General features: G+C 42.8%; 1 protein-coding gene across 6 annotated transcripts in view; it reads right to left on the bottom strand.

The window, feature by feature from the left end:
• The window catches only part of HDAC4 (histone deacetylase 4), a 510,642-nt gene that overhangs the window by 156,526 nt on the left and 340,700 nt on the right, over positions 1-13,416 (bottom strand). For all 6 annotated transcript variants that reach the window (XM_038748724.1, XM_038748726.1, XM_038748725.1 and 3 more), the window contains one exon: positions 12,603-12,723. In XM_038748724.1, coding sequence (XP_038604652.1) covers positions 12,603-12,723 — 121 coding nt within the window. The remainder of the gene's footprint in view (positions 1-12,602; positions 12,724-13,416) is intronic.

The raw sequence follows: 13,416 nt of genomic DNA, 5'->3' as shown, positions 1-13,416 counted from the left end.
TATGATGATGGTATTTGTTAAGCGCTTACTACGTGCAAAGCACTGTTCTAAGCACTGGGGAGGGTGATCACCCTGTAGGGTGATCAGATTGTCCCACGGGGGGCTTACAGTTTTAATCCCCATTTTACAGATGAGGTAACTGAGGCACAGAGAAGTTAAGTGAGTTGCCCAAGGTCACACAGCTGACCGTTGGCAGAGTCGGGATTTGAACCCATGACCTCTGACTCCAAAGCCCGGGCTCTTTCCACCGAGCCACGATATGATTCCAACCCTCCTCCTACTCAAAAGTCTAAGAACATTGTTAAGAGTACTTGCGGCACTCATAAAAGAGTTCCTCTACAAACCATTTTTAAAGCACAATACAGTAATATTTACAGGGTGCTTACTGTGTACAGAGCATTGTACTAAGCATTCGGGAGAGTATGATACAATAAGAATGCAGACATTTGATTATAAATGTGTTTTTTAAGAACAATAATAATAGTGGTATATGTTAAGTGCCTTACAATGTGCCAGACACTGTACTAAGTGCTGGGGTCGATATAAACTAAACAGGTTGGACACATTCCCTGCCCCACATGGGGCTCACAGTCCCATCGCCATTTTTTACAGATGAGGTAACTGAGGCACAGGGAAGTGAAGTCACTTGCCCAAGGTCACACAGCAGACAAGTGGAGGAGTCAGGATTAGAACCCATGACCTTCTGACACCCAGGCCTGTGCTCTATCCACTATGTCATGCTGCTTCTCTGAATTAGCCAAATGCTACAGACTGACCATTAGCCTCTACGAAGACCCACCTATAAGCGACAAACCCTGCACAGAGCCATCGTTCTCCAGCCACAGATTCATTCATTCAATCATATTTATTGAGCGCTTACTGTGTGCACCGCACTGTACTAAGCGCTTGGAAAGTACAATTTGGCAATAGATAAGAGACAATCCCTACCCAACAACGGGCTCACAGTTTAGAAGGGGGAGACAGACAACAAAACAATAACATCAATAACATCGAAAAAAATAGAATTACAGATATATACAAAGCATTAATAAATAGAATAAATATGTACAAATATACACAAGTGCTGTAGGGTGGAGAGGAGATAGAGCAGAGCGAGGGAGCAGGGGCGATGGGGAGGGGAGGAGGAGCAGAGGAAAAGGGAGGCGAAATGCTAGCTATGAATGGGTAAAGATAAATAGGAAATTACCTAGTGGCTTCAACCCCTACCAATCGATCATATTTACTGAGCACTTTGTGTGCAGAAGAGCACTGTACTAACCTCTAATGCTAGAGTGGTAAAAAGTACTTTAAAATAGGTCACCTTCCTAACGGCAACACTCAACAAATGTTTTGCTTAGGGCAATCGAAAATACCGCTCATCCAGTGTCTCTGCCTTTGCCCCTGTCTTCGATTTAACTCCTTTGCTTTGGCTGGGTGTCATCTCCATTTCTTTCTGCCTTCTGCTGTTGTGTGTGCTAGTTTCAAATAAGTCAGTCAGTCAATGGTCACAGCAGAATGCTATCACTGAATTCTTCTACCTAGGCAACACAATATCAAATGACAGACGACTACACGAATTGATAGCAAACCCCATCAAGAAGGCTAGGCTGTCCTTTGGCATTCTGACGGAGTGTGGGGTCCACCCAAGATGAGGGTTTACAGAGCAGTTGTAATGTTTAACCTTAACACTGCTGCTTCTTTGAGAAGCAGCACAGCCTAAAAGAAGCAGCACGGATCTCGGGGTCAGAAGGACCTGGATTCTCATCTCGGCTCCACCGTTTGTCTGCTTCGTGACTTTGGGCAAGTCACTTCACTTCTCTGTGCCTCAGTTACCTCATCTGTAAAATGGAGACTGAGACTTTGAGCCCCACAGGGGACAAGTGATTAGCCTGTATCTAGCCCGACACTTAGACTGTGAGCCCACTGTTGGGTAGGGCCTGTCTCTATATGTTGCCAACTTGTACTTCCCAAGCGCTTAGTACAGTGCTCTGCACACAGTAAGCGCTCAATAAATATGATTGATGATGAAGGTACATAGTAAGTGCTTAAGAAATACTATAGAACTACTCTGACTTGTAAAGCAGTTCCATCACCACAACTAGCTGTGGGCCATACTTAACGTCAAATACCAAGGCATAATCACAGACAATAATAATAAATAGATAATGACGGCATTTGTTAAGCGCTTACTATGTGCAAAGCACTGTTCTAAGCACTGGGGGGGATAGGAGGTGATCAGGTTGTCCCACGTGGGGCTCACAGTTTTAATCCCCATTTTACAGATGAGGGAACTGAGAAGTTAAGTGACTTGCCCAGAGTCACACAGCTGATAAGTGGCGGAGCCGGGATTTGAACCCATGACCTCTGACTCCAAAGCCCGGGCTCTTTCTACTGAGCTAGTCAGTTCACGAGCATCAACAAATGGCTTAGTATGTTTGGTTTTGTTCTCTGTCTCCCCCTTCTAGACTGTGAGCCCACTATTGGGTAGGGACTGTCTCTATATGTTGCCAGCTTGTACTTCCCTGCTCTGCATACAGTAAGCGCTCAATAAATATGATTGATTGATTGATTGATTAGTGCAGCAGAGTTTATAAAAAAAGGAAAACGAACCAATAAGAGCCAAGATGACTGTGTGACTTCTCCTGGTGCCTGCCACATACCCATCATGGTTCCCTGCTCCCAAAATGCCCTGTGTACTGCCAGCAATGTGCCTAACTCTCTCCCCACACAACAGCCACATCATCCATCCCAGTGCCTGCTGTCCCTCACATCATAGCTTCCAAGGCCTATGGCATATGTATATATGCTTGTACATATTTATTACTCTATTTATTTATTTATGTTACTTGTACATATCTATTCTATTTATTTTATTTTGTTAGTATGTTTGGTTTTGTTCTCTGTCTCCCCCTTTTAGACTGTGAGCCCACTGTTGGGTAGGGACTGTCTCTATATGTTGCCAACTTGCACTTCCCAAGCGCTTAGTACAGTGCTCTGCACACAGTAAGCGCTCAATAAATACGATTGATGATGATGACGATGATATGTTGCCAACTTGCACTTCCCAAGCGCTTAGTACAGTGCTCTGCACACAGTAAGCGCTCAATAAATACGATTGATTGATTGATTGATTGGTCCTCCTGTACCTTACAGAAGCAGCATGGCAGAGTGGAAAGAGTACGGGCCTGAGAGTCAGAGGTTCTGAGTTCTAATCCCGGCTCCACCACGTACCTGCTGTGTGAACTTGGGCAAGTGACTTAACTTCTCAGTGCCTCAGTTACCTCATCCGCAAAATGGGGATTAAGACTGTGAGCCCTCTGTGTCCACCCGATTATCTTGCTTGGCAGATAGTAAGCACTTTAACAAGTACCATTATTATTACTCTTATTCTTATTATTACCTCCTGGCTCACCTCCATGTCACTGAGGAACCTCCACCCCAACCCACCCTACACCACACCAGAGGGACAGAGAAAAGGAGTCACAGCCTGAAGCTGCTTCCACAAAATTTTGGGAAGATCATGGGGTTCGCTGCTCTAGCAATCAATGAGGTCAAGGCTGTGAAAGCGGCATGGCTCAGTGGAAAGACCACGGGCTTGGGAGTCAGAGGACAAATCCCAGCTCCGCCACTTGTCTGCTGGGTGACCTTAGGCAAGTCACTTAATTTCTCTGTGCCTCAGTTACCTCATCTGTAACATGGGGATTAAAAGTTTCAGCCCCAACAGTGCTCTGCACATAGTAAGCGCTCAATAAATACGATTGATGATGATGATGATGATGTGAGACAATCTGATTACCCTGGATTTACCCCAGTGCTTAGAACAGTACTTGGCACATAGTAAGTGCTTAACAAATACCATTATTATTATTATTATTATTATTAGTATTATTATTATTATCCTAAACTGTGAGGACCTGGAATTCTGTTCCTTTAGCCACAACACCCTAGAGATTTTTTTTTCTGTCTTCATTTTTTTAGTGTTTTTGTTCCCTATCTCCCTACTTGTCTGTCACCAATCCCCTCTCTTCCTCTTTATTTTTTAGACTGTGAGACCCCCAAGAAGCAGGGGCGATGTCTAATTTCCATCTGTATATTCGCTCCCAGCATTAGTATAGTGTTCTGCACACAGTAAGTGTTTAAAGAACATTATTTCCACTACCATTATTGCTACTACTATTGACAGGCGTCACAAACAGCTTTTGAGCGAAACCGAAAGGGGCCTGAAATAAGGGCAGAAGAACTGCTTCTCCTTACATCACAGAGCTGTCATGCGGGTAAAATTACAAGATTAATATGAAAGCACATGGGAAAACAAAACTGGAAAGCAAATTCAAGGCAATATAGGAGTCATGACTATTTTCATATAGTATATTTGTTATGTGAGAAGCAGCATAGCCTACTTGATAGAGCATGGGCCTGGGATCCAGAGGGTTCTGGGTTCTAATCCCAGCTTCGCCACTTGTCTGCTGTGTGACCTTGGACAAGTCACTTAACTTCTCTGGGCCACAATTCCCTCATCTGTAAAATGGGGATTAAGACTGTAAGCCCCGTGGATGGGACAGGGACTGCGTTCAACCCAATTATTTTGTATCTAACCCAATGCTTAGAACAGGGCCTGGCACATAGTAAGTGCTTAACAAATACCATTGTTATTATTTGTTAAGCGCCTACTATGTGCAAAGCACTGTTCTAAGCACTGGGGAGGATACAAGGCAAGCAGGTTGACCCACATGGGGCTCACAGTCTTCATCCCCATTTTACAGATGAGGGAACTGAGGCCCAGAAGTGAAGTGACTTGCCCAAGGTCACACAGCAGACATGTGTCAGAGTCAGGATTCAAACCCATGACCTCTGACTCCAAAGCCCGTGCTCTTTCCACTGAGCCACGATGCTTCTTATTTGTTACAATGGATATAGTCCCCATTCCACATGAGGCTCACAGTCTTAATCCCCACTTCAGAGACGGGGTAACTGAGACCCAGAGAAGTAAACTGACTTGCCCAAGGTCACACAGCAGGTAAATGGCAGAGCCGGGATCAGAACCCAGGTCCTTCGGACTCCCAGGTCTGTGCTCTATTCACTTGGTCACGCTGCTTTTATAAATTCTCATTAATTTGGCTATCATTCATCGATATGGTGGATAGAGGAGGGGAGACAAACATTAATATAAATAAATAAATTACAGATATGTACATGAGTGCTGTGGGCTAGGGAGGAGGGATGAATAAAAGGAGCAAGTCAGGGTGATACAGAAGGGAGTGGGAGAAGAGCTCTCTTCCTCCCTTCAAGGCCCTGCTGAGAGCTCACCTCCTCCAGGAGGCCTTCCCAGACTGAGCCCCTTCCTTCCTCTCCCCCTCGTCCCCCTCTCCATCCCCCCCATCTTACCTCTTTCCCTTCCCCACAGCACCTGTATATATGTATATATGTTTGTACATATTTATTACTCTATTTATTTATTTATTTATTTTACTTGTACATAGCTATTCTATTTATTTTATTTTGTTAGTCTGTTTGGTTTTGTTCTCTGTCTCCCCCTTTTAGACTGTGAGCCCACTGTTGGGTAGGGACTGTCTCTATATGTTGCCAATTTGTACTTCCCAAGCGCTTAGTACAGTGCTCTGCACATAGTAAGCGCTCAATAAATACGATTGATGATGATGATGATGATTACCCACGTCCTTCCTGCTGCTAGGGATGGGATGGACACACAAGAAGCCAAGAGGTTCCTGGCTCTGGCCATGAAAGTCAGAGCACTGATCACTGCTTGTGCAGCAAACACAGCTTGGGAATGCCAAACTTGCTTCACACCATGAGGGATATTCCTTGATTTGGGGTAATTCATTGCATTTTTGTTACTGTTGTTGTTATCGTTGTTCACGATAGAGAGAGTGAGCTGGAAAATTGAGTATTTATCATACTGGGTTGAAGGTGCCAGCAGATCACCAAGACACAAATATTCAGAGATAGGATATTCAAGATAATAAAGCAGATGAGAGGCCACAGTCAGAGACAGACTTGAGAGGCATCAAAGCAGTGTGGCCTCATGGATACAGTACGGTGCCTGGGGGTCAGAAGGACCTGGGTTCTAATCCCAGCTCTCCCACTTGCCTGTTGCATGACCTTGGGCAAGTCACTTCACTTCTCTGGGCATCAGTTACCTCATCTGTAAACTGGGGATTAAGACTGTAAGCCCCAAATGGGACACAGACTGTGTCCAAACTGATTAGCTTGCATCCACCCCAGTTTTCAGTACAGTACCTGACACATAGTAAGCAGTTAACAAATACCATTAAAAAGAAAAGAGAAAAAAAAGAATGTAGGAAAGACAGTGGTACAAATGCTCTGCCTGGTCATTTTTTAAATAACTGTACCATATATGCTAAATATTTTTAAGTTTACATTAATTAAACTTCACTCATTCAATTACTTCTCTAACTTCTAGACTCATCTGAAAATTGTAACTTGGATGGCAATTCATGTGGACCACTGAAAGCCGAGGGAGGATAAATGACCTTGAAGGAAGGTTCATTAGGCAGAAATTCTGCACTAGAGCATGGACTTCCTCTCAAGATTGCAACTGGAAGGTTTCCAGTACTCTATCAGAGAAGCAGCATGGCTCAGTGAAAAGGGCACGGGCTTTGGAGTCAGAGGTCATGGGTTCGAATCCTGCCTCCACCACAAGTCTGCTGTGTGACCTTGGGCAAGTCACTTCACTTCTCTGAGCCTCAGTTACCTCATCTGTAAAAATGGGGATTAAGACTGTGAGCCCCACGTGGGACAACTTGATCACACTGTATCCCCCCCAGCGCTTAGAAGAGTGCTTTGCACATAGCAAGCGCTTAACAAATGCCATCATTATTATTATTATTATTATCAGTCTCAGCTACAGGAGGGAGAGTCAAGCAGAGGCATATCCATTTCACTCCTAGCTTGGGTAGTGACTAGCAAGTGGAAGGCAATCTGCAATATTTATTTATTTATTTTACGTGTACATATCTATTCTATTTATTTTATTTTGTTAGTATGCTTGGTTTTGTTCTCTGTCTCCCCCTTTTAGACTGTGAGCCCACTGTTGGGTAGGGACTGTCTCTATATGTTGCCAATTTGTACTTCCCAAGCGCTTAGTACAGTGCTCTGCACATAGTAAGCGCTCAATAAATACGATTGATTGATTGATTGCTACAAATCAAAACTCACCTGTGCTGGGCAGTAGTGGCATGGGAGAGAGTCGAGAGTTGAGGGCAGAGACTCAAGTTTACTGCATGGAAGGAGGCAACGGTAAACCACGTTCGCATTTTTACCATGAAATCTCTATGGATTCGCTACCAGAACGATTGCAGATAGCGGTGGGGCATTCTCGGAGAGATGTGTCCATGGAGTCGCTATGGGTTGGAGATGACTCCACGGCGTAAGAAAAAACCCCTGGAAATGCTCAACCAGGAGATTTTCAAGAAGCCCGGTAATAATAACAATAATGAATAATTATGGTACTTGTTAAGCGCTTACTATGTGCCGAGCTCTGTTCTAAGCGCTGGGATAAATACAAGTTCATCAGGTTGGACACAATCTCGGTCCCACATGGGGCTCATATTCTTATCCCCATTATACAGGGCTCATACTCTTATCCCCATTCTACAGGTGAGCTAACTGAGGCTCAGAGAAGCGCAGTGACTTGCCCAAGGTCACATGGTGGAGGCAGGATTAGAACCCAGGTCCTTCTGACTCCCAAGTCCATGCTCTATCCACCTAGCCACACTGCTCCCATTCCTGGGGTTGTGGCACTAACCCCTGAACTATTTCAAAGGCAGGAAAAGACAGCTAATACAAAATCTGGTCCTCACAGAAATGTGATTTGAAGAATTGGTTGGTTAAGACAAACTAAGTGGAACATATTAATGGAAGGGAAATCAATGTCTTGTAAAAATAATGGTGGTATTTATTAAGCACTTACTATGTGCCATATTTATTACTCTACTTATTTATTTATTTTATTTGTACATATCTATTCTATTTTATTTTGTTAGTATGTTTGGTTTTGTTCTCTGTCTCCCCCTTTTAGACTGTGAGCCCACTGTTGGGTAGGGACTGTCTCTATATGTTGCCAATTTGTACTTCCCAAGCGCTTAGTACAGTGCTCTGCACATAGTAAGCGCTCAATAAATACGATTGATGATGATGATGATGGTGATGTGCCAAGCACTGTTTTAAGCACTGGGGTGGATACAAGGTAATCAGGTTGTCCCATGTGGGACTCACAGTCTTAATCCTCATTTTACAGATAAGGTCACTGAGGCACAGAGAAGTTAGGTGGCTTGCCCAAGGTCATATAGCAGACAAGTGACGGAGCCAGGACTAGAACTCATGACTTTATGACTCACTCAATCAATCAATCGTATTTATTGAGCGCTTACTGTGTGCAGAGCACTGTACTAAGCGCTTGGGAAGTACAAGTTGGCAACATATAGAGACAGTCCCTACCCAACAGTGGTCTCACAGTCTACAAGGGGCTCACAGTCTAGAAGGGCTCCCAGGCCCGTGGTCTATCCACGCTGTCATGCTGCTTCTACGAGGAAACAGACACATTGTTAGAGGAAACAGACACATTGTTAAGGTGCGAAATCATAGTTGGAGGTGAAACTACCGGATTTCTCTTCCATAACCTGAGGGGTTGAGCACAGTGGCATCTAGGCTGCACCATTTTTCAGCTTTTGCTGAGCTCTTCCCACTGGACCACCACGACCATTCTACACGGCAGTCAACTAGTGGTATTTATTGAGCACTTACTGTGTGCAGGATGCTGTACTAAATGCTTGGGAGAATACAATTAGGTGGACATAATCCAAGTACTTAAATGTGCACAGTGAACACACACTATAAATACCACTGATGGACTGATGGATCCCTGCCCACCTATAAGGAATTTACAGAGTCTAGTGGTTGCTTAACTTTAAACTTGTTATGGGCAGGGAACTTGTCTGCTAACTCTGTTGTTATTGCACTCTCCCAAGCTTCCAATACAGTGCTCCCCATATAGCGAGCACTCAATAAATACCACTAATTGATATTGTAATCTACAATAGTTGTCACACTTTTCATTCGGAAAACACAAACTTTTGAGAACCTTGTTCCCATCTGCCCTTCCCACACAAGCTCAGAGCATTTCTCAAAACCTCGACCCTTCTAAAGACAACCCCTAAAATTCCCAACACATCTCATTTCTCTTTGGCATTTCTCTTCCGCCACCATTCTCCTCCAATATTGACCATCAACCTAGAAATTTTCTATAATTCCTTCAATTTCTTCAGAAGTCACTCCAGCTATTTATTTTTCTGATTGGTAAAATGTGTGCAAATGTTTCCAGTGGCTGCTGTTTCCAGGAAAAATAATTAAAATGCTCTTAAAAATGTGAGTATATATTAAATGATTCTCTCCTGTTTTCTAAAACCTAGTAATATTTTAATCCTCTCTAATCAACCAATACAATAGTATTAAACAGAGCATTGTGCAAGTGCTAGGGAGAGTGTGATAGTTAGAAAGTATGATCCCTACTCTCAAGGAGTTTACAATCACTACTTCTATAATTACTACTATTAACTTTTAAGTAAGTATTTTAAAATATCTGCCAGGGGTTTAACATCTAAATTAGAATAAACACAAACGCAATGCATGGAAGGGTTTCAATATTTGTGAGTTTCACATAGGAATTACATGAGGGCCCGCTTTGAAGTCCAAGCATACTATAATGTTAACTTTGAATCTACACGCTTTATACTTTCAATTCCTTCTCTAAATCAACCTTTTACTCAAGGATTATGCCATGAATGGTGTAGACTGAGTGAACCTCTCTCTTTCTCTCTCCTTCCCCTTTCACTGTTCAACAGATTTCTTCTGCTATGCTTCAGAAATCAATAAATATGACTGATTTAATATATTCTTCTTTTTATAGTATTTTTCAGTGCTTACTATTTATCCAGCACTGTTCGAGCACTGGAGTGGATACAAGTTAATCTAGTCAGACACAGTCCCTGTCCTACATGGGTCTCACAATCTAAGGGCACCATAAAAAGGGATAAATATAATTTGAAAATTAATCTTTACCCCTGCATAGTGGGGGAGGGGTGTGTGGACGGGAGGCTCAGAGAATGGATGAAATACATATTTATAATAAATAAATAAATAATAAATAAATAAAATATTTATTTTATTTTGTTAGTATGTTTGGTTTTTTTTTTCTCTCTGTCTCCCCCTTTTAGACTGTGAGCCCAATGTTGGGTAGGGACTGTCTCTATATGTTGCCAGTTTGTACTTCCCAAGCGCTTCGTACAGTGCTCTGCACATAGTAAGCGCTCAATAAATATGATTGATTGATTGATTAACACAAGGAAAATGATCAAGTGGGTATTTAAAAAATATTATGACGCTATTCTTGGTCATATTAATAAAGTAACTTCAGTCAAAGTACACTGGTGACCCACATTTCTTCACCTTCAAAATCACCTAAACACACACTCTTGTTAAAATAGAAAGCTGATTTTCTGAACATCTTATGCAAACTCCCTTTACTTGTTAATTCATGGGAATCAATCAATGATACTGATTGAGCACTTACGGTGTGCAAAGCACTGTACTAAGAACTTGGGTGAGTACAATATAACAGAGTTGGTAGACAGGTTCCCAGCCCACATAGAGTTTATGGTCTAGAGGGAATGACTGGGAAAAGCAACCAGTTTACTGATAACGCAGGGGCTGAATTTTTAGTAATAATAACAATGACAATGATAATATTCATTGAGTACTTGCTAGATTTAAGCACTGCACTAAGCCCTGGGGTGGGTATGATTCTACTGAATGAGGCAGTCTGTCCCACATGGGGTTCACAATCTGAAAGGTAGGGAGAGCTTTATTTTGCAGAAAGAAAAACTCATATTGTAGCACTCTGTCCAATACTTCCTCCGACACAACACTACACTGTGCTCAGGCAGGTTCAAGCTGTCGGAAGAATGTTCTCTACTCCAACCACCGGGTTTAGCCAAAACGCACAGTGAAAACACAGGCTTTGGCAAAACTTAGTGCAATTACTTCCTACCTCTCCCCACAATGGCTGAGGCTCCTGAGGAGTTAGTGTGAGATGGCTGATAGCTCAAACACAATTCTTCCTAGCTGCCTTTCAATGCCCTGGATTTGAAGTTAAGGAGATTGCATTTGGCTGGGAAAGTTATTATTTTTCTTAAAAACCACCAAATCCAATCTTCCCTTATTTATTTTCCAGGAGCCACGGGAATTCCAGGAATATAAAACAAGTCTCAATACGTGGAGGGTAATATGATGTAGCACACTTCCTCCTCATTCACCACTGGAAAAATGCCATGATGGACCAGGTCACTAGAGATGGAAGAATCTGACTACAAGGAGGCTCTGGGACCTGGACTCCTATTTAGGTCCTATTTGTAGGCCCGAGTTGAGGACTCTGATCCACATTCTTCCATTCAGCACTGACATTTCCAGTGTCCTCTTTATTGTTCTTGATCTTTGAAACAGAGCTCAGAAAAGATCCTCACCTATCAAGCCCAATGACAATGAGGCCTGTTAGCTGACCTGACCGTGGCAATTCAGGCACCTCATCTAATGGAGGGCTGGGGAAGAGGGTGGGAGGACTAGAAAAATACTAACAACAATAATGATAAGAATAACAATGGTGGTATTTGTAAAGTGCTTATTACATGGTACATATAATGAAGACGATGATAATAATAATGATAACTGCGATATTTGTTAAGTAGTAATAATATTAATAATTATGATGGTATTTGTTAAGTGCTTACTACGTGCCAGACACTGTACTAGGAGCTGGGGCGGATATGCGCAAATCGAGTTGGACAAAGTCCCTGTCCAACTTGGGGCTCACAATCTCAATCCCCACTTTACAGATGAGGGAACTGAGGCACAGAGAAGTGAAGTGATTTAACCAAGATCACACAGCAGACAAATGGTGGAGCTGAAATTAGAACCCATGACCTTCTGACTCCCGGGCCTGTGCTCTATCCACTATGCCTTCTAGACTGTGAGCCCACTGTTGGGTAGGGACTGTCTCTATATGTTGCCAACTTGTACTTCCCAAGCGCTTACTACAGTGCTCTGCACACAGCGCTCAATAAATACGATTGATTGACTGATTGATGCCATGCTGCTTACTATGTTCCAAATATAGTACTAAGTGCTGGGGGAGGTAAAAGATAATCAGATTAGACATAGTCTCTCTCCTACATGGGGCTCACAGTTTAAGGCAGAGGAAACATAGGTACCCTGATTTTACAAATGGGGAAACTGAGGCATAGAGAAGTGAAGTGACTTGCCCAAGGTCATACAGCAGACAAGCGGGTGAGCCGAGAGTAGAAACCAGGCCCCCTGACTCCAGGCCTCTTCTGTTTCCATAAGGCCACGCTGCTTCCCTGAAATGCATGTTTGTCCCACTTTTTTTACCTAACTTACCGTATAACCCAGCCTGGTGCTATTAAATCGGACTCGGCATTTCACACTCTCCTCTGCCCCCTCCCACTTGCCAGCAAAGGAAACAAAGGTGGCACCAGCCTAGAACCACTTACCCATACCAGTAGCGAGGATCGCTGGAAATGCAATGATTCAGATTCCTGTGTGCCAGGGCTTTCTTTTTATTGAGGACAAACTCTTGCAACTTCATTTTGACTTCTGTGCTTGCTACAGCGCCTGAAAAATGGGAGGGGGGTTGGGGAGGGAAAGAAAGAAAGTCATTCAGCTATTCCACTGGATGAACATAGCCATTCAGGGAAACACAGGTCTCGATTCCCAAAGTGAAGCAAAATGATTAAAACAATTTGCATCTAATAGAGCCCTCTTCAGACCACATGAAAGCTTTCTCAAAGAATAGAGGGGAAAAGAGCAGGAAGAGTCTTTAATAAGAGGCCTCCTTAACATGAGATATTCACATAATTGCACACTGTTTTAAAATGCTGATTTAATCAGTATGAAGACTTACCTTACAGAGAACCTATTTCTAAAGAGGGTCTTTATTCTTCCATAAAAAAATACTTTCAAAAATGCACTGGTGAATTCACAATCTTGCTTCAAAGGAAGGTATAACTAAAAAGAGGGTTTTGTGGTCACTCTAGAGCTGCACTTACAACTAAATGAGAGAGAAATGAAATTATCCTCCACAGGTAGACAACTTGGAAAGCACTGCACTATGGCAGTATTTCTATTCAGAAAGAACAGACTTTCCGCAGAAGTCTAGGATCTGTTAATTCCAACCGGAGAAACTTCAGCACTCTTTAGTAATTTCAAAGCAGGGCTTTTAACTGGCAAACGTGTAACTTCTGTCCACTATCTAATCTATTATAGAAGTGTTTGTTTTACTGTGCTAGAGTAAGAAAATTAAGATGG

Source organism: Tachyglossus aculeatus, chromosome 7 (assembly GCF_015852505.1).
Source record: "Tachyglossus aculeatus isolate mTacAcu1 chromosome 7, mTacAcu1.pri, whole genome shotgun sequence".
Lineage (NCBI taxonomy): Eukaryota > Metazoa > Chordata > Mammalia > Monotremata > Tachyglossidae > Tachyglossus > Tachyglossus aculeatus.
The sequence above is the reverse complement of the archived record's forward strand: the minus strand, read 5'-3'. Positions and strand labels throughout refer to the sequence as shown.